Raw genomic sequence first — 19434 nt, forward strand, 5'->3', positions numbered from 1 at the left:
TTGTGAGTGTAAAGCCCAGAAATAATGTAGCTCTTATACGTACAGTTTCTTTCAGTTTAACAGTGACACATATATGCTTACATAGTTATATTAATTTACTGCCTGGTTCATTCTGTTGTTATATGCCCCAAATTGACCTTTATTTTATGTGATTTTATTCATAATATCCTGCTCAGAAATAAGAAGTTGTGATAGTAAAACATAAAAAATGTTGTATTCATGACAGACTAATTATTTGGTTTTGTGAGTATAGGAACAAATCATGGAAAGATGTAAGTCTCAGGTTTAATCTCTATCTAATAATGTCTTACAATGCATTTAGTTTCCACAAACACTATTTGGCATTACAAAGCAATTCATCACCATCTGTGGTGTAGAGGCAGATCAGTAGGCTTTACTTTTTTAATATTTAAGTGTGTCACTTGATTTTTTTCTTCTTCTGTATCCCAATATCCATGACTAATTCTGCGTAGTGTATTTTCATGAATGACAAAGTTTTGTAGAAAAACAATTTATATATATATATATATATATATATATATATATATATATATATATATATATATATATATATATATATATATATATATACTTTAAACCAAGGTGATATGTTGGTCCCAGTTACAAAATGAAGTCCACCCCCTTCCACCCCATAGAAGCTGCGTCATGTCATATGTTAATCTCTAAAACAAAGAAATCAAAACATGCTAACAAAGGCTGTGATTAAAACAAAGAGGATTTAGGATTTACTGCAGACCAGACAGTCAACAGTCGACGTACCGTAGTGCCAACACTAGAGGCGCATACCGGGATTCCCCTCAGCTGTATGTGGTCATCATAATAATGAAAATCGTCATCACACGGTTTTAATAGTTTTGATTTTTTGCGAGACCTTCCTTGATAGACCCAAGAAATCCTAGTTTCAAACAAGTTCACAGCAGACACAACATGGACCGCGGTGTTGAACCGGGGATTTTAATAACAGATGTACACGTACAGTATGGTCATATTGTTGACAATGCCTTCATTGATGTCGGAAAAATCAGTATCAGATCAAATAGTATTGTATTTACCAATATTTGCCTCTGAAGTTTAAGATTTAAAAGCACGCAGTCTGTGTGCAGTAGAGTTATCTATTGAAAACATACTATGTTCTGCTGGCTATTATTTAAATAGTGTATTTCTTCATTTCACTCTTCATTTCCCATGAATTTTGTTACACTCGAAATAAGGTGCTACATTGGGATTCTCGGGCACCCTAAGTTTATAAAGAACCAGTGTCTGTTAAGGTTTTTATCTTAATCATAAATGATGACAATTCATTTTACCTGTGTGTGTGTGTGTGTGTGTGTGTGTGTGTGTGTGTTGTCAGGTCCATTCAACCAAACGATGATTGATTATGCCGCAGTACACTGAAGACAAGACACCACACAGCACATGAACACATTATTCTCATAATATGAGTGAATATGTACAAAATACAAAGTACAAATAAATAAAAGTACACGCGCAAAATTATTAAAAAGTAAAATTAATATGAAAAAAGAAATTTTGGTTCTGAAACAGTATATTGCTAGTTCTTCATTTGGTTTATTTATCTGAAAGGGGAAAAAAATTCAAGGAAAAAACAAAACTACAGAAAAGAGAAAAGATATGACAAGAAAAGAAAAAAGAAGACTGAAGAAAAACAAAAAGATAAGAAAAAATAAATGAAAAGAAAAAATAAATGAAATGAAATGACAAGAAAAGAAAAGAAAAGAAAAGAAAAGAAAAGAAGCTTGTAAAGTGTGGTATGGTAAATACACTGTCCCTCCCTCAAGAAATAGGAATATCCCAGCAGCACGTGAATGCAGCAGGACTGCCACAGAAGTTCGCTCTGAAGTTCACGGTTTCATTTCCAGTGTGTCCACCAGGGGGCACAGCCCGGGGGAGGCTCGGCTCAATCCAAACCCTCCACTCCGCTTCTCCTCGTACCATGAGCTGAATCTGTCCGGGACAGACCAGGGAAGATGGCGGCCACTGACCATTCCCGGTCCGAAGCTGCCAAACAGCGACGGCAGGATCAGCTGCAGCGATGGCTGGGCTCGGAGACGGATCGGACGGGGTCGGAGGCCCGGGAAAGTTCGAGCGGTTCCGTGACGCGGCGAGCGAAAGTCCGCTTCGCCCAAGGAGCCGTGTTTATGGCCGCCTGCTCCGCCGGAGACCGGGAGGAGGTGGCAGCGCTGCTCCGGCAGGGAGCTGACATAAACCACGCCAACATAGACGGGCTGACAGCGCTTCATCAGGTGGGAATGTTAACGTTACTCTCCAACTGTTAACAAGTGGGGTTTTTACGTGTTATATGAGTGAAGGCGCTGCTAACAGTCGCACAAGTAGCGGCAACCGTTCACCGTTTATCCGTCAACTTAATGGTCGTCACAGCGGAGGAGCGTTAACGTGAACTTATCGTGGAGTTAAGAGCTTTTAAAAAGTCCAGTTAAATACAGTAAATAAAAAACGTCCTCTGTTGCTTTTCAACGTGGCAGCTTCAGTAAAATTAGCATAAAAACTGAACTCTTGTTGTATTTCCCCAGTAGCAGCAGCAGCACCGTCTCTGGCCTTTGTAGAACAGCCTCAGTTAGTTTATTATCCTGTTGGTAGGCTGGGCCATCCGCACTGTTGTCTTTACTAAAGTACAGGCTAGTTTTTCTATCATAACTTGTAATGTGTGGAAGGCAGCGAGCAGCAGACAGTAAAAACCGGCCACATCACAGCCTGTGGGATCAGTTTGAGACATTAATAGGCACTGACTGGCAGGCTTGTGTCAGACAGTCCCTGCTGGAGTCTCAGTTAAATAGTAGGTCAGTGAATTCAGAGAGGTTTTCATCATCTGATCATCAGGACTTAGGTTGGGTTTTTCTTTTGGGGGGGGGTGTTTCAAGCTGCAGGGTTGTGCAAACTACCAGAAAACTACCATTGTGATCATGGCATCTGTGGCACCCATCATAAAGGGATGGTTCAGCCTTCAGTTTTTTAACAACAGTTTGAAGATTGTTGCTCCTGCATGCCCCAAATTGGCTGCACTTCTTTCTTCTTCTCCTTCTAAGCATGTTCCAGTCTTAATGTAGCTCAGCCTTTAAGGTCCCTCCCTCCCCTCCACTTCAGTCATAACACAGAGGAGCCGTCTGGATAGCATCACTGTCACACAAGCCAGCACTGATGCAGTATTTCCTCTGCTTTTATGATACCGCGTGTCATAAACACATTGCTGCGTCTTCACATAAGGTGATCTCACAGTCTCGTGGATTTGACGTTGGTTATCTAGGCACGCTAGTCGGCATAAACGTTGGCGGTGGTGCTTTTTAATTTTCCTGCCCACTGGAGCTGAATTGTAGCTCAGCGAGCCTGATGTCATCGGTGTTTTCACCCTTGTGTAAGTATGAGTGTGGTGCCTTCCCGTGACCAGTTCAGATTGAGCATGCTCCAGCCCGGATGTTGGGTAAACGTGCCCTCCTCCGGCGGATCCACGTGTGGGACCGTCACCCAGTGTGGTCCCTCCATCCCTTTCTCCCCTGTTGCTCATCGGTCGCCTCGCAACCAGAATTAAATATAGGCCCACTCTCTCCAAACTTTCCATCCTCTCCATCCAAAGCCTTTCTGTCTTCCCCACTATGCTTTCTCTCTCCTTTGTCCCCCTCCTACCTCCCTCCTCCCCCTCATCTCCCTGCCTCTCTTTCTCTTTCTCCTTCTCCTTCCCTTTGCCAATTCCCCATGGTGGGGACTTTTAGGGATTTCGGATGAAGAAATGGAAAACATTCCTCAAACAGCACAAGCTGCTGTTGTCAAAGGCGATTTCCACAATGAGTCACTTGATGACCCGGTGAAGGAGTCTGCTGCTGGCCGGCTGTGTGTGCACCCTCGTAACGTGCAGGGTGCAAGAAGTGCCCTCTGTTCATTCATTCAGCTGGGAGCCCCCTACTTGTTCAGAGGACTCCCCCTCTGCTGCAAGTGAACACTGCTTTTGACTCGCAGGGTTCTGCCTCTCCGAGCCTCATCTCAGACCAACCCCTACTACCATGCTAATTATCTCATATTATGACCGAGGGTGGAGACTTGTAGCAGCTTTGTGATTAGTTGATTTACCCCTTAAAGCAAAGCCTCTTACAGTTGGTGGCTTAAGACAGCCTGATGGACGAGGTTCAGTCTACTACTGACACTTGCTGCGATGATAATGAGCGGCCGGAAATGCTGTCACAGTAGGGAGGGCATTCTTTTCCTGAGAAGGTGTCGTCTCATCAGCTGTCAGTGATGTAGTTGATGTGATGTAGCTGCATGTGTGAGTGGTAAAAATCAAGAGTGGTGCCTCAAAGGTTTTCCAGTAATTTAGCGACACTATAGAAACATGTTGCTCATCCAGGTTGTATCCGTCCATCTAGGGCTGCACGACAAGGTCAAAAAGTAATCCTGTTGTTATTCTCAAAGGTATTGCAATGGACTGTTTTGTCACACAAAAAAATGCAGCTTCTTGTGACACTTACCCATGTTGCATTTGCGATAATATTTTGATTTATTGTGCAGCCCAACATCCATCTATCCATCCGTCAGACAAGATATGAGGAAGAGTGGGAAAATAAGAATACATGACTGTTTGATTTGTCTCAGGAAAGATTCATACCAAGTCATATCTGTGCCCTTTACTTACACAAGCGCAGACTAATCTAGGGATGCAACTAACAGTTGTTTTTATTAAGCTATCAAAAAATCTGCTTATTTTAAAGATTAGTTGTTAGTTCATAAAATGTTGTAAAGAAATTTCTAAAAAAAATGCTGATGATTATTTCCAGAGCCTTTAACTGAAAGACTCCTGCAGAGGTTTGACTTTTTTCTTTGCTTAAAAAATTGACTGGAATTATTAGTCGATTATCAAAATATTTTGAGACCAATCTTCATAGCCTAGTAGTGAAAGAAATTAATGAATATCTTTGTGATTATCCCTCCATTGTTTTCTCTTTGCATTTTTTTCTAGCAGTGATAACAGCGGGTGGTTTTTGGTATTTTTTCAACGTCCATCCCTGTTGGTCTTGTCTTGTGCTATAAGTGGCTGCAGCACTAATATTGTTCATATATGGTCACTTGATCGTAGTTAAACAGCTACTTCTACATACTAGGCCTTGATCTAGCTAATGTTCTCACTATGATGCTCCACCACTCATATATGGATGTAGAGGAAACACGGACACTGGATTCAGGCTGGTTTTCTATCTGTTTTCGAGCTACCTGTGCACAGTGCTGAATCTTTTCTAGGGATGTCGGTCAGTCAGTGCTCCACTTTGCGCCAGACTGAAATATCTCAACAACTATGAGATGGATTGCCATGAAGTTTTGTACAGGTGTTCAGGTTCCCAGGAGGATGAATCCCACTTGCTCTGGGAATCCCCTGATTTAGTGTCAGCATGAGGTTGACATTTGTTGTCCCACCAGCTATTGGTTGGATTGTCATGAGCAGATATTCATTTAGAAACAACTTTCATGATCACTTAACATTTCATCTTATGCTGCCAGCAAGTCTAAATTTTGGACAAGAGAAACAATTGGCTCTGGAAAATGTTATTTACATTCATATTAATTTGTGCATTTTTAAAAATGTATAAAACAAAAAAAACACACAAATGAATCTATGATGATTTGACAGTTGCTACATTATTGTATGTTAGTGCGGCCCAGTCTTTACACAACATCTGTAATGGTTAGTCAAATGAAAGAAGATCATTTTAGAACTATTCCAGCTTCTTAACTCTTAAAATGTCCTGCCTCTTTAGGTTTTGGACTGTTGGTTTGATAAAAAGCAGCAATTTGGCGTCGCTTTAGGCTCTGGGAAATCGTGATGGTGATATGTAATAGACTACACAACCAAACGTGAAAATAATCATCTGCATAGTCGATAATTCTGTCCTACCTTACATTTTCACTTTGTGATATTAGTAGAGGACCAGTACAATTTTTTGTTACTTCTAATTTTGGAGGCTCTGCAGGTTTTTAATTTAGGCAGATGTTTATCAATTCAGCTCATTGCAAAGGTCAGTAATTAAAGTGTAAAACCCTCCTTGATAAAAAAACGAGAAAAAAGATAAAGAAGAAGAAAAGGGTGCACACAGCATCACATCCTCTGAGTTTTTTTCTCATAAATGATAGCTGAAATTAAAACAACATATCAGCATAAAAACCATGAGGTCCTCATGAGATTCATCTTGGGACTTGGGTTGGGTCACATTGAGATCTTAGCTAAACCTTGCCTTGGGAAAAGCAGTTAAATAGATTCGCTGTTTCACTCATGCCACAGAATGACTGTTTTGGAAAATACTTGAGGGCTTTTAGCAGCCCACTTAACAGAAAGTCATTACCACGAGTAGACACAGTAGTCATTGTTTTAGTCCCAGTGCTTTGGTTGAATGTAATAGATTTTGGAAGTGACTGCAGTTTTGCCTTTCACAACAAACCAAAATGAAGAGGGTCAAAGACCATTTCTACTGAACCCAAAGTGGACTCTGACTGACATTTGCTCTCTGGTTTCATTTTGTTAATGTGCGCAGTGGGGATTCTTATAGTAAACGACAAACAATAAACACTTGTATGGCAGTCCATCATGTGGCTGTGTGTCCTCTGGCAGGCCTGCATTGATGAAAATGCTGAGATGGTGCAGTTTCTGGTGGAGAGCGGGAGTGACGTCAACAGAGGGGACAACGAGGGCTGGACTCCTCTGCACGCTGCAGCCTCCTGCGGTTTCATCCAGATCGCCAAGTGAGTGTTGGCCATCACCACACTGACACGTCACTGCCATTATAATTTAAAGTATTCAAAAAGTGTAGACCTACTTTACATTTTCAGTTCAGACATAGACGCTGCACACAATATTATAATAGACAAGAGTGATGTCAGGTAAAAGACATTAAACTAATATATGTTATATAGTATTCCGGTTCTAGTGTCACTTGTATGTTGATTGTGTTTGTTTTTTAAGATACCTGATAGAGCACGGCGCCCACGTCGGAGCGGTGAACAGCGAAGGAGAGCTTCCTCTGGACGTGGCCACAGAAGACGCCATGGAGAGACTTCTAAAAGGCGAAATCAAAAAACAAGGTGAGGAGTCTAAAGTTGCATCTTGTCAGTCCTGTTGAGAAATGGTCAAGCATGGGATGACAGCTACAAAATGTGATGGTCTGTTTATGTTGTCATCAGATTTAAGGCTGTTGTGAGGCTGTAATCAAGCCTGCATGATCAGGCTAAAATGATAACTTTGCTAGATGCTAGTATCACTGTCAGATACTAAATATAGATAATCTACTCATCTTTGAGAGCTTTATTCATTTTTGTTTCCTCAAATTAATCTTCAAATGTATCATCAGTCTAGCCTCAGAGCCTCTCCCGATATATCAAAAGACAAGACAGTAACAGAGTAACTAGGAGCATGATGAATGGCAACTGTAAAATACCACATTGTAGTTCTAAATTTAGACAATCGGCTTTCTCCATAAAAGGCTTTAAACTCTGGAATACATTACTAACTGAAATCAAACTGATTCCTGATATAAAAATATTTTACAATAAAGGTTATCTGTTGGCTAGAAGCAAACCGGAGCTGTACTCATTTTAAGTAATTGTACATTTGGTGTTTATTGATATACTGTGGTATGTGTGTTGTGGTATTTATATTTCATTGATTTTGTATTTCATTCATCATTTCCATATCTATTGTAAATATGTATTGTTTTTTATGATTCTGACTATTTAAAGCTGTATGTTTGAATTGCGCTGTACATGTGAAACCCCTAATAGGGGCAAAAGTTTAAATTTAGCAATAGCTATAAACAGCACATGTGTAGCACATCAGATGTTGAGCTACATTGTTCCTTTTAGAGCTCCTGTCAGTAGGATTGTTGATTTTTGAGTATAACCCCCAACTCGTCAAACACTGGCGCTTTCAGATGGCGGCCAACCCGACCTACAATCCCAAAGCGTCAAGTTTACTTGGCTGCATGTTTAACAGGAATATAAGAGGATTATTTGTTTTCATTAGCCATGTGAACAGCTGAGTAGGGAATGTTGTTTTTTTTTTACGAATAAGTGAAAAAATGACTTGGCTAATGACTATTTTGTGCTTGTAAATGAAGTCTGTTCCAGCATCCTCTCAAAAATCAGTATCTTGTTATGGTGCCAGTATGCCAGTGCAAATGTATTTATTCAGCTGATGGTTTAGATGAGTGGCTCTCAACAGCTTTGGCAACAGTGAATTTTTTTCACAAATAAACTGAATGAATGAAAGTGAAATCACACAGAGCTCGGGCTACTTGAAGCGCAAAAACAGAGCTCTCTCAAATTCTTCTCGTAAACGTATGGCTCTAAAACGTGCTCTGCATATTTGTCGTGTCCCGTTTTTACAAGGGGTCACATTTAAAGCCCACGTCCGCTCTGAGCAGACAAAAATAGGCAAAAAAACGAGGACAGAGTCGATGTGTACCAAATGTTCTGTGACCTCCATAGCACTGAAGTTCACCGAGGCCCCGGGCTTATAACTTTTATCAATGTCAAATACACACATTGCTGAGATCCATCATGCAACTGAAATCACTGAAGATAAATGAATACGAAGCTGAATATTTTGTCTTAAAATATGTTATTAATTAAACTGACAATGTTTTTTTCAGATGTATTTAATCAAATTTGCTTGTGTGTTTGTGTGTCCGTGTTTTTTACTCGCAACTGTTTGTCCACGTGTGCGTCACAGGAATAGACGTGGATAAGGCCAGAAAGGAGGAGGAGAGGATCATGCTCCAGGACGCCTTGGCTGTGCAGGACGGGGGCGGCACTCTCACACCTCACCCAAACACCAAGGCCACAGCTCTGCACGTTGCCGCTGCCAAAGGCTACATCGAAGTCCTGAAGTGAGCATCAGTCCACACACACAGCAGCGATAACGGCTTGTTAGCATTTGTCTTTTTTTTCTCATGGATATTCCTCTCATCTTCTCCCTCTCTTGTGTGTTTCCCTCCTCTCTTCCTTGCCTTGTTCAGGGTGCTGTTGCAGTGTGACGTCGATGTGGACAGCCGGGATATTGACGGCTGGACTCCCCTGCATGCAGGAGCTCACTGGGGGCAGGAGGAGGTGTGCAGCCTTCTTGCTGACCACATGTGCGATATGAGTGCCGTCAACAATGTGGTGAGTGTGAGACAAACGCAGTCATCATAAACATATGTCATTAAAGCCTCTAAATGTGCCACGACTGATGCACTCTGAATGCACATGTAGGGCCAAACACCTATAGATGTTGCCGATGAGAACCTTGCCGACACTCTGGAGGAGCTACAGAAGAAACAGAATGCTGTGAGTCCACCTTCACACAGGCTCCACAACTGTCTCACTCAGTTAGATAAACCTGATATGATTTATTGCATTACAGCGCCGAATGTTCTCTGTGTTTATGTGTGTTTATATTCCTCTTCAGTTACGCAGTGAGAAGGAGAAACAGACTCCTGTTATTGAGAACAGCCCGCAAATCACCATGGTACCAGTCCGCACGCGCAGGTCAGTGCCAGTGTGTTGGTGTGTGGGCATGTGTTTGATGTGTGTGCGTGTCAGGTGTGTATGTGGGCACATGCTACGCTGTCCCTCAGCTGAATCCCAGTAGTCCCAGTACCAGTAGTTTGCATGCAGGTATGATGTTAACAGTCCCAGCATTCCTGTGAGCCACGTTACTTCTATCCACTGACGTAACACTGGATAGATGTAGCAGTCAGCAACAGTCTGTGTCCCAGGTTCATACTGTTCCTACTGAGTGTAACTGTTTTCAGTTAATAGTGTGTACTGCAAATATTGGAAAAAGACAGTACACCTTCACCCCACCCAACACTAAAAGTTTAAGGTGTTGTCTTAAAATGTCTCATTTTGTCAGCCCAAACTGACAGATAAAAGCAGATTTCTACATATTTGAGAGGCTGAAAACAGCATGTTTTTGTGGCCATATTTGCATAATGAGTTATTTTAATGATTATTCTATTGTCACACAGAATAGTCTAAATTAGTACGATTTGGTAAAAATAAAATTTTTAGATATGCAGTAGTCCTATCCAATTTTACTGTTTTCCACCACTTTCCCAGACTAATAACTTTTTAGGACAGACCTTTTTTATGTGTGTAGTCTGGAGTTATGTCAGTCTGCTTGAGACTTCTTGGGGTGTTCGGTGTCTGGGATCAAATAACATCACTGTGATAAAAATCACATAGGCTACAAGGAATAAAACAAAACAAAGAGGGGTGGGGGGGCAAATCAATTTATGTAGTGATAGTATTAATAATGTGGTTTACCCTGTAAGCGTATTTGAATTGCCTTTTAATTGATAAATGAAGTTATCAAGTTTTACACAGCCAATAAACATAAAATATGATTACTTCATACTACTAAAAAACAACATAGTACACTATGTAATTAGTACAAAGCATGTACTTTGTAGTATACAGTAGGTGGTTTGGACACACATTGTTTTGTCATTTGTTTGAAGGCTCTGTTGCTATTTTATCCCTGTTGGTTTGTGTAAAGTTCACATTATTACATAATGGGGAAAGATTATTAAACATGTGATCAGGTAAAAAGCTTTAGGTCAAAGTTACTTTTAACTGAATGGTGATCCAGTGATAAGACGGCAATGGTGCACATGGCATCACAGAAAGTGACCCACTGTCCCGCCCACCGACGTGTTGCATGCTCGCTCTAATTGGCTGCACATGGAATGATTGCCCTCACTGATCAGCTCCCTGCATGCCACCTGTTGTTCCACCCCACCTTGGCCCCGCCCCTGCAGGACTTCTATCTCTCGTATGAGCAGTAAGGAAAAGATCTGCCTCCACGAACGCGAGAAGCACCCGCCCCCAGCCTTGCCGAGCAGCCCGGCCGAGGATGAGGAGGAGGAAGGCCAGACGGGACGGAGCCAGTCTCAAAGCCAGGTGAAGGCGTCCAGCAGCTCCAGCTCAGAGGAGGAGAGCGAGTCGGAGAGCGATGCAGAATCGGGTAAGAGATGTTGTGATTTAGGTGTTTTATCAGATGGGTTTTATGACTTCTGCTAGTGATTCATTGATGTGTGACCTTGCACGGTTTCAGAGAAAGCCAAGAACCGAGAAATCATAAACAACTTGAACAACAAACGCAACGCCACCAGCCTGCTTCCTACCTCCATGTCAACGAGTACTGCTGCAAGTCAAGTGAAAAAGGTAAGATATGTAGAGAAATAACGTAGAAGACATCCTGTGTCAACAATACTGAACAATATAGATGATGACTTTAACTCTGTAACAGGACCTAAGCAAGCCCCCAACCACCGAGGCCCCGGGCTCCTGGAGAACGTCTCTGAGGAAGGCCGGCAGCTCGGTGACTCTGGGCTCAGCTGGACTGTCTGACACCAACCAGGACGCCAGCAGACCTCCAGAGAGCGTCCTGGGAATGACCCGCTCTGCCTCCAGCCCCCGCCTCAGCTCCGAGGCCGACACCAAGGTACAAGACCACAGACGCTCACATGATTCGAGGATTTTCACACACATGAAACCAGCTATTATTTTATGTCATGACTCCAGATAAAGGCTTCTTTTACAGCTTGTATTCGCTGAGTCACACAGAAAAAAACTGATCTCATTCTTAGGAGCCGAAGCTCGCCCGAGTACCGCCCATCCCTACACGGAGACTCTTCAGTATTCCAGACAGCAGCCCTGACAACTCCAACAGGTGGGCCTCCTGTGCTCTCATGTGCTCCTGTGCTCGTGAAACCAGAATCTGTTTTTCAGAGTCACTGCATATGTGCCCTTGTCACCCTGTCTCTCTCTCAGTTGGCTAAGCCGTAGCTCCTCTTACACCCGGCGCCTTCATAGTCAATCAGGGAATGATCTCACTAGTTCCACCCCCTCTTTGCTTCACAGGTCAGTCATGCTGCTCACTGCTCGTCTTGTATTTGTTTTCACTTCTGTTTGCTGTGTCACAGCTTATTATGTTCCCCCAGCAGTGAATACTAATTTGTGTGTGTGGCTGTGAAAGATGCCTTTGTGTCTCCAATGGGTTTTGTCCTTCCAGCTCATCTTATGGAAAGAGACTGGATGACCCCACTGTGACCTCAGCTAGCACAGGAACAAGCTCTGCCGGACTCAGCCGCCTTAATAGTGTCTTGGCCCAGAGGTACTTAGTTTTATACTGATTTAACAGTTTGTTTTTCTCACTTATACTCAAGATCTAATGGTCACACTCTTTCTTTCTCCTCAAGACTCCCTCAGGAACAGACAGAAAAGAAGGATCAGTCTGCCGTCACCACCTCCAACTCTCGAGGCACCATGACCACAGGCGAACAGGAGACCAAGCAGAGGCGCAAGTGAGTCAAGGCATTTTTCTGTGTGTGTGTGGATGGGAAAGAGAGTGCTGCATTGTGTCTAAAAGTGTGGGACTTGTGTAGGTCATATCTGACACCAGTGCGGGATGAGGAGGCAGAGGCACAGAGGAAGGCTCGCTCCCGACACGCACGGCAGTCCCGCCGCTCCACTCAGGTACAGACCTCACCTGCTCACATGTTCACTGCAGGTTCTAGTGTATGTCAGTGTGTTGCATAAGACGGCGTTATCTCTTTTTTTCATGCCATAGGGAGTGACACTAACAGATCTGCAGGAGGCGGAGAAGACAATAAAGACGGACAACAAAGGGAGAGAAAAGAAGGAGGAGGAGGAGAAGGAGAAAGAGAAGGAAGCGAAAGAGAAAGAAGCAAAAGCGAAGAAGGGAGAGGAAGGGGTTAGAGCCATATTTCACAGTTATAGCCCTGCATTGACTGTGCTTATATAATGTCACGTGATGTCACATAACAGGGGATACCGTGTTTACAGGAAGTGAGCTGGAGGTCTCGTATTGCCAGTCTGCAGAAGTCTGACCTGCTGGGCCTCACACAGCCCACTGGCACTCCAAGGCCTCAGACTGGATCTGACAGGAGAGGTACGCATCACCACTTTGCTTTTTTCCACGTGAGCTAGAGCTCGACGATGTGGTGCTCATTGCAATACTTGATTTGTTCTTAAACGACTGCTGTCTGGCATTGTACCAGATGTTGAGGCCGGCACAGGGGAGAGTGAGACTGAGCGATGGGCCAGGGAGCGCAGGGAGAGGAGACAAGCTCGGGCCAGGAGGAAGGCACAGAGGACCGGGGAGGTAAACTCTCCAAACTTCTTGTTATCTGGATGGATATTAAACAATGCTCACAAGAGAAGATAAATTCAGCGGCTGCAAATATGAAGTGATAATAATGTTGTAATCTGCTGCCTGTGTCGTCTACAGAGTGATGACAATGATCCCAGTGGAGAAGAAGAGTTCTCAGGCAGTGGGCTGGATCCACAGGTGTGTGTGTGTGTTTATATTAGTTTATAGTTTCAATGGACTGTATCTAAGACACAGACTATAACTTGTTTGCTTGTCTTCTCTGTTTACAGACAGTCAGACGTTCGAGTTCCAGGTATGAATTCGGCCTTTGACTTGTTTGTGCTGCTGCTCGGGGAAAGAAAGAGGGAAAATCAATGTCTGTGATTGCAGTATCTCTGACCTCTGCTCCTCTCCTCCTCTCCTCAGGTCGGACATCTCCTTTAATGACTGCATCCAGGGAGGAGGCTCCGAGAGCAAGGATTTTAAGAAGGTTAGCGGACAGAACTGATATTGAGGTTACAGCATTTGTCCTTCTTATTTGTCCCAGTTGTTTACTGCCGTGTTTGTTTGTGTGTGTGCCTCTGTGCTTAGATGTTCGAGGAGGTCTCCAGAGAAAACAGTCAGCTCCAGTCTCAGCTGCAGGACACCCAGAGAATTATCAGTCAGACCAGGCTGGACTTGGAAAAGGCCACACAGGTGATGACTCAGACACACAAACGATCACTGTAAACATCCCAATACAAAGACAAAAGAAAGCATCCTGAAGTTGTAATTGACAGGTTTTGTAATTGTGGCTGGTATTTCTGTGTTCAGTTCTGGTGGCTTTCCTTGTAGACATCCTGTCTGCCAAAACTTACTCTGTTTACCCCAAATACTATTTTTGAAACATGATGTTTGTTGTTTCCATTTTTATGTGTTTTTTTTCTTTGTTGGGAAAAACAACTCAAAGATTTGGATCTTCAAGCATCACACATTCAAATGAAAATCTGGAACTTTTGAAAGCAGAAATAGTTCAGTCACACAAATAAAAATAAAAGGTTGACTTCACTAGCAGTGCAATTAATTAATTCAACAGCCCCACTGAGCAATACACACAGCAGGCTCAGTTCAATACGCGCAAAGCTTTTTCCTCCACAACCTTACTTGGTCTGGTATTACAAGTAGCTAACAGAGGCTAATGTTAGCTACACATTGCTGTGCAATTAACATGACCAAGTCAGTGTGTCTATAGTGTATTTACTGGGAATCGTTATCTATATTTATTGTTTAAAATTACTTTATAATATTTACATATACATCATAAAAATAGCAAAGAATTTTAAAGTAGAATTCACTGTATAGTTTTCAAGTCTACAGTGACCAATTTCAACCATAGCCGTGTTTTTCGTTTTCATGCTGGTCATTTCATTCCATTAAGTCTCACTCAGTCATTCATTTATAATCGGTTTATTTTGCTAATTTCACTGTTCAATTTCCTAAAATTATGCACAAGACAAATAATACACCCACAATATTTACACTCGTTCCATGAACAAAACAGGAGCTGGATAAGAGTGTAGGTACTGATGGCCATTCCTTTTTTCCTTTTTCATTGTGCCCCATTATTTTTCCTTAATAGATTCTCTTATTGATAGAGGCATTTTTGGTCATTATTATACAGTTTCAATTCATATACTGGAATACACATCTGCTTTGCTGTAGTTTGTGCATACAGACCTTAAAAGTAAAATTTCCATCTAGGATCCTCTTCCTTTGATCTTAATATAAACAACCTCCGTAGATTTTCCGTTAATAGACTGTTTCTGGCTTTATACATGACTGATAACATTTTCAAATCAACTAAATCTTTAAATTTCAACACTTGTGACTTGATAAATTGTTGGTTTGTTCTTTTATATCCACCTTGTTTGTGTTATTGCGTAAGTGTTTTTGCTCTTTTCTGTAACACATACAAAGGTTTTACTATTACTCATAGACATGTCGCCCCACACCTGTGTGCAGTCACCAAAATATGGAAGAATAAACAAGCAGTACAAAATATGACGAGAAGTCAAATCTAAACCGTCCTTTGCTTTATTCATAACACTTTTGTCTTTATATATTCTCTATGAGGTAGTAAGAGCACAAAAGCAAAAGTTTTATTCCAATTCAAGGATAATTTATTTACTTCAAACCACCTCTGAAGTTTGACCATTTCACATACTAAACTATCTACAATCACCAAAGATGTCTTTAACTTTTGTCTTGTGTTTAACAAGATATTTTTTTATCTTCTTGATAAAAAAGTATTTTGATTAGCAAAAAAATCCAAAACACCATGGTTCTGCGTCTACAGCCTTACGTGATCTAATATGACTGGACCAGTAGCTAATGGTGGCTTACGTTAGCAAACATAGATGGTACTGTGCTATTGACATCGTTAAACTCAGGTCGTAATAGTGAGATTTTTGCGGTAGGATAACCCTCTCAGAAAATATCACAGTTTCATGGTGTACCATATTGTATGGAAGCCCATAGAATACTTTATTACAATGACATAATGTAGTGTAAGTCTGTACTGTAGGTAAGCAAGTGTACAGTATGTGTAATAGTGTAATAATGGTCAACCTTTATCCCATGGGGGCAATGGAAACCATATATCGCTGCAGCCCTACTCAGGACTACTTGTGCTAGTGTGTGTCTGTCATGGTGAAGATGTTAATGTTACTGACGTCTTGAATCCAACAGAGACAGGAGCGCTTCACTGACTGTTCGGCCATGCTGGAGCTGGAGAGAAAGGTAATGCATCCCTGCTGATGTAGTTACTTGTTGTAGCTTCAACTGCCTCACTGTAGCCACCCCTGCTTTCTGTTGACACTCTCTCCTCTCTTCCCCCCACTTGAACCACTTTCTCACCTTTTTCACTCACCTTTATTGGTCCTCCTTCTTCCCCACCTCACCCCCCACTCTCCCTCACATCTCCCTGGCATCAGGACCGGAGGATGTTGGAGCTGAGAATGGCAGAGCTGGAGGAGGAGCTAAAGGTGAGGAGATGTTCACAGACACTTTGCATGCTTCTGCTTAATTAGCTTGGCTTTAGCTTGAGCAGGGCAGCAGTGATGTGGAGGTACACTGCCGTTTTATATAGTAAACACTCTGTTGAGCTGTTTTCAGGTTGGCGTGATGTGCTTCTGTCACATATGGTGGATGCATTTGGTTGGTTTTCACATGATGGATGTTTCTGTTTGCTACCTAACTACTACCTCAAAAGGGTTTTTTTTTTTTTTTTATCCATCTGATCCCTACAATCTCATAATTTTGGGTGTGAAATGACTCCTTTATAAATTGCCTGACATAATACAGAAAGAAGAGAGCAAGAATGTGAGTCCATTTCTCTAAGGGACTACTGGGACATTCTGGTAAATATGCGCTTACTTTACATGTTGCCAGGAGTTAGACGAGAAGACTGATACCACTCTCTTGTCTTTATGGTGCTAATAAATCTCACCATCACCTGGTTAGCTCTTTGAAACAAGAGGAAACGGCTATTGCAGGACTGTACGAAGCTAACTTCAGTCTCTGCTTGTTGTCCGTCAAGATTGTGAAGCAGCCTCCCCTCCAAAAAAAAAAAAAAAAAGCTGGAAAGCTGTTATCAGAGACTTATCCAAGTGATCAATTGATGATCTGTCCTGCCATCGCTTAAGCCATATTGTAGCATCAGGGTTCAACTTCTTTTAGAGACAGCTTTTGTCATCAGCAGTGAGACTTTTTACAGTCTGTAGGACACAGGGGGCAAATAGCTACTAACCAAATGTGTTTTCTGCTCTATTTATTTCATAATTTTCATTATTGTTTTCATGTGTCCTCTAACAATGTGTGTAACTGTGGTAGTTGACTGAAGAACAGCCAGTACACACGTTTTCTGAATATACAGACAGGACAGTGTTGTGAATCTTCTCATCTAACTCTCAGTAACAAGCAAACTGATATATTGGCCCAAATGTCAAACTATTATTTTCATTTTTATAACATGTTATGAATCTATAAGGACAAAACATATACTTAGTTTGATGATTTATATAAAAGATAAATATACTGTATATATCCATGCTTTTATTTCTTGTTCTCTTTTACCAGATTTTTTTTTTAACTACTCCTTTTGGGCCTTTCACACTGATTTATCCCACAGAGGGTTCAAAGATGACTTGTTTGCAGGACAGTAGTCCTTTATGATATGCATTACTGAAGGTTTTCACAATACCACAATTGTAAACTACAATACAGTACTAATTTATAAAACGATACTCAACACCTCTTTTGAAAATATGATTGAAGAAATCTTTTGTTTTTGTTGTTCATCACTATGAAGTTTTTTCTAATGAAATGCATATATTGTTTGACATGCGGTATCAAAAAAGTATTGGAGTATCAATATTTTGACAACCATATGCAGTACACAGTACACAGCAACTTTGTGAAAGTCCTGCTCCCCATTCCTGAGGCTCTGTAGCATGAGCAGGCAGCATTTTAATCATTTCATGACCCAAGTTGTCAGAGTTCACTGGAACAGCTTTATTTGACATATTTCTGCATTGATATGAATAAATTATCCTTTTTATCCCAAAGTGGTTCCAGTTCAACCATTCTGTAGTTTTTTAATAGGCTTTTTTTTAGACATTTTAGCATGCCACTATGGATTAGCGGATTAACAGAATTTCGCTGGTATTCTGTGTCATGGCTTACTGTGACATTTAAATCCAACAGTGTTAATATTATTGGTTACACCTGTACTTTTCATCTAATATACTATATATACTAAATACTAAATGTGAACACAAGCAATAAAATCAAGTAATGAAATTTAAAAACTTAAACTTTAAAAAATTTAATTTGTCTTTAATGTGAGCTCAACTTTCACCACCAGGTTCTGGTTGACCTAAGAGCGGACAACCAGCGTCTTAAAGATGAAAATGGAGCACTGATCCGTGTCATCAGCAAACTCTCCAAATAGCCGGAGAGAGTGAGAGAGACACGACTAGCAGGGAACCCCCTCCCTCCATCTATCCATCCATCCCTCCCTCCTTCCACACATTCCTCCCGGTGCCAAAGAGAGAGAGAGGGGGAGAAAAGCAGCAGAATGTCCCACGTATATGAACACCACCGCTTGACTTGGATTGTGATGCCTCTCTGTGAACAGCTGGAGTGGCTTTTGTGTGCCTTTCAATGCCCGTTTGTCACAGGCAGACCGATGGCATGAAAGCCTGTGGCTCCGGCCAGAGGCTCCCACAGTCGCAACATCAGACTTGACAACAGCCAGAATGTCCACGGCTGGTCCAACACACGAAACACGACATCTACTATGACTGTGCATCAGGGGGACATGCACACACATTCCTATGCGTGCATCACATACTTCCTCGATGCACATTCCACGAGCGCACAAGGCAGCTTGGGCCTTAAAGCTCCCACTTAAGTATTTATTTTTTTGTGAACACACTCACGTCACACATTCACGAATTTACCCCACTCACGGATCAAATGTTAGGTGTTGTCAGCAAAGTTTTTGGTGTAGTTCTTTAAAAAAAACCCAGCTCTGAAATCAGACTCTGTCCTTACATTCAGCTACGTCCTGAAGTTCGGCGGGGAGGGGGGGAAGTCCATGAAGCTCTGTTGGGTTGTTTTGTTTCCACATGCAAGTGTTTGAACCCACCTACCTCTCCACCCATGCACTTCCCCACATACATTTTTATTTGTTTGTGACCACAGACACACTCCATGCTCTTAAAAAAAAAAAAAAAAAAAGACCGCAGAACCAGGTCCGTCGACCGCAGCACTTTACTATCTGCAAAGCATTAAACGATCTGCGAGGCTTTGCCTGTCCTCCAGACACACACACACACACACACACTTAATATCAGAGCAGCGCCTTCTCACTGAGTAAGTGGAGGGAGAAGTTACCCATAGCTGAAGGTCAAAGGTCATTGCACAATTATAGGAATTGCTCTTCTGTCAAAGCCTATAATGCTATGAATGGTTTTAATTATTACCATTGATAAAGATTATTTTCATAGTTTTTCATTGTCAATTCCTCTCTTGCAAGGGAGCATGGTTATGTATATTATCTGTGTATAAATATTAGTCTTGAACAATACCCTTTTTGAAGTAAAATTCCATGTAGCCTTTCTTCACATGTTGGTTTTCTAATATATTGAATGGATGTCTGCACCCTAATAAAAAAAAAAGTGTGTTTGTAGCGACCGCCTGTT

General features: G+C 41.7%; 1 protein-coding gene across 6 annotated transcripts; it reads left to right on the forward strand.

Annotated features, from left to right (window-relative positions):
- Nucleotides 1-1887: 1887 nt before the first annotated feature.
- On the forward strand, nucleotides 1888-19421 carry LOC115586914 (protein phosphatase 1 regulatory subunit 12A). 6 transcript variants are annotated; one of them, XM_030426373.1, is made up of 26 exons: nucleotides 2010-2285; nucleotides 6647-6777; nucleotides 6998-7116; nucleotides 8762-8918; nucleotides 9048-9192; nucleotides 9283-9357; nucleotides 9479-9558; nucleotides 10833-11038; nucleotides 11129-11238; nucleotides 11324-11518; nucleotides 11664-11746; nucleotides 11848-11937; nucleotides 12089-12190; nucleotides 12276-12380; nucleotides 12462-12552; nucleotides 12647-12790; nucleotides 12883-12988; nucleotides 13098-13201; nucleotides 13328-13387; nucleotides 13480-13502; nucleotides 13616-13679; nucleotides 13781-13885; nucleotides 15917-15967; nucleotides 16162-16212; nucleotides 16532-16587; nucleotides 18093-18424. In XM_030426373.1, exons 1-25 carry the CDS (start codon nucleotides 2010-2012, stop codon nucleotides 16565-16567), a joined length of 2709 nt encoding a protein of 902 aa, XP_030282233.1. In that variant the 3' UTR covers nucleotides 16568-16587; nucleotides 18093-18424. The 6 variants fall into 6 exon arrangements, with proteins under 6 accessions (XP_030282235.1, XP_030282231.1, XP_030282232.1 ...); XM_030426371.1 differs by lacking the exon at nucleotides 16532-16587 and having other exon boundaries at nucleotides 1889-2285; nucleotides 18093-19421; XM_030426372.1 differs by lacking the exon at nucleotides 16532-16587 and having other exon boundaries at nucleotides 1889-2285; nucleotides 10857-11038; nucleotides 18093-19421.
- Nucleotides 19422-19434: the final 13 nt, after the last annotated feature.

Source organism: Sparus aurata, chromosome 8, assembly GCF_900880675.1.
Source record: "Sparus aurata chromosome 8, fSpaAur1.1, whole genome shotgun sequence".
Taxonomy (NCBI): domain Eukaryota; kingdom Metazoa; phylum Chordata; class Actinopteri; order Spariformes; family Sparidae; genus Sparus; species Sparus aurata.

Coding starts and splice junctions, on each gene's coding strand:
- LOC115586914 (XM_030426371.1), top strand. CDS start 2,010: ATGGCGGCCACTGACCATTCCCGGTCCGAAGCTGCCAAACAGCGACGG. Junction 6,778..6,997: donor GGTTTCATCCAGATCGCCAA/GTGAGTGTTGGC, acceptor TTGTTTTTTAAG/ATACCTGATAGAGCACGGCG. Junction 12,791..12,882: donor CGAAGAAGGGAGAGGAAGGG/GTTAGAGCCATA, acceptor CCGTGTTTACAG/GAAGTGAGCTGGAGGTCTCG.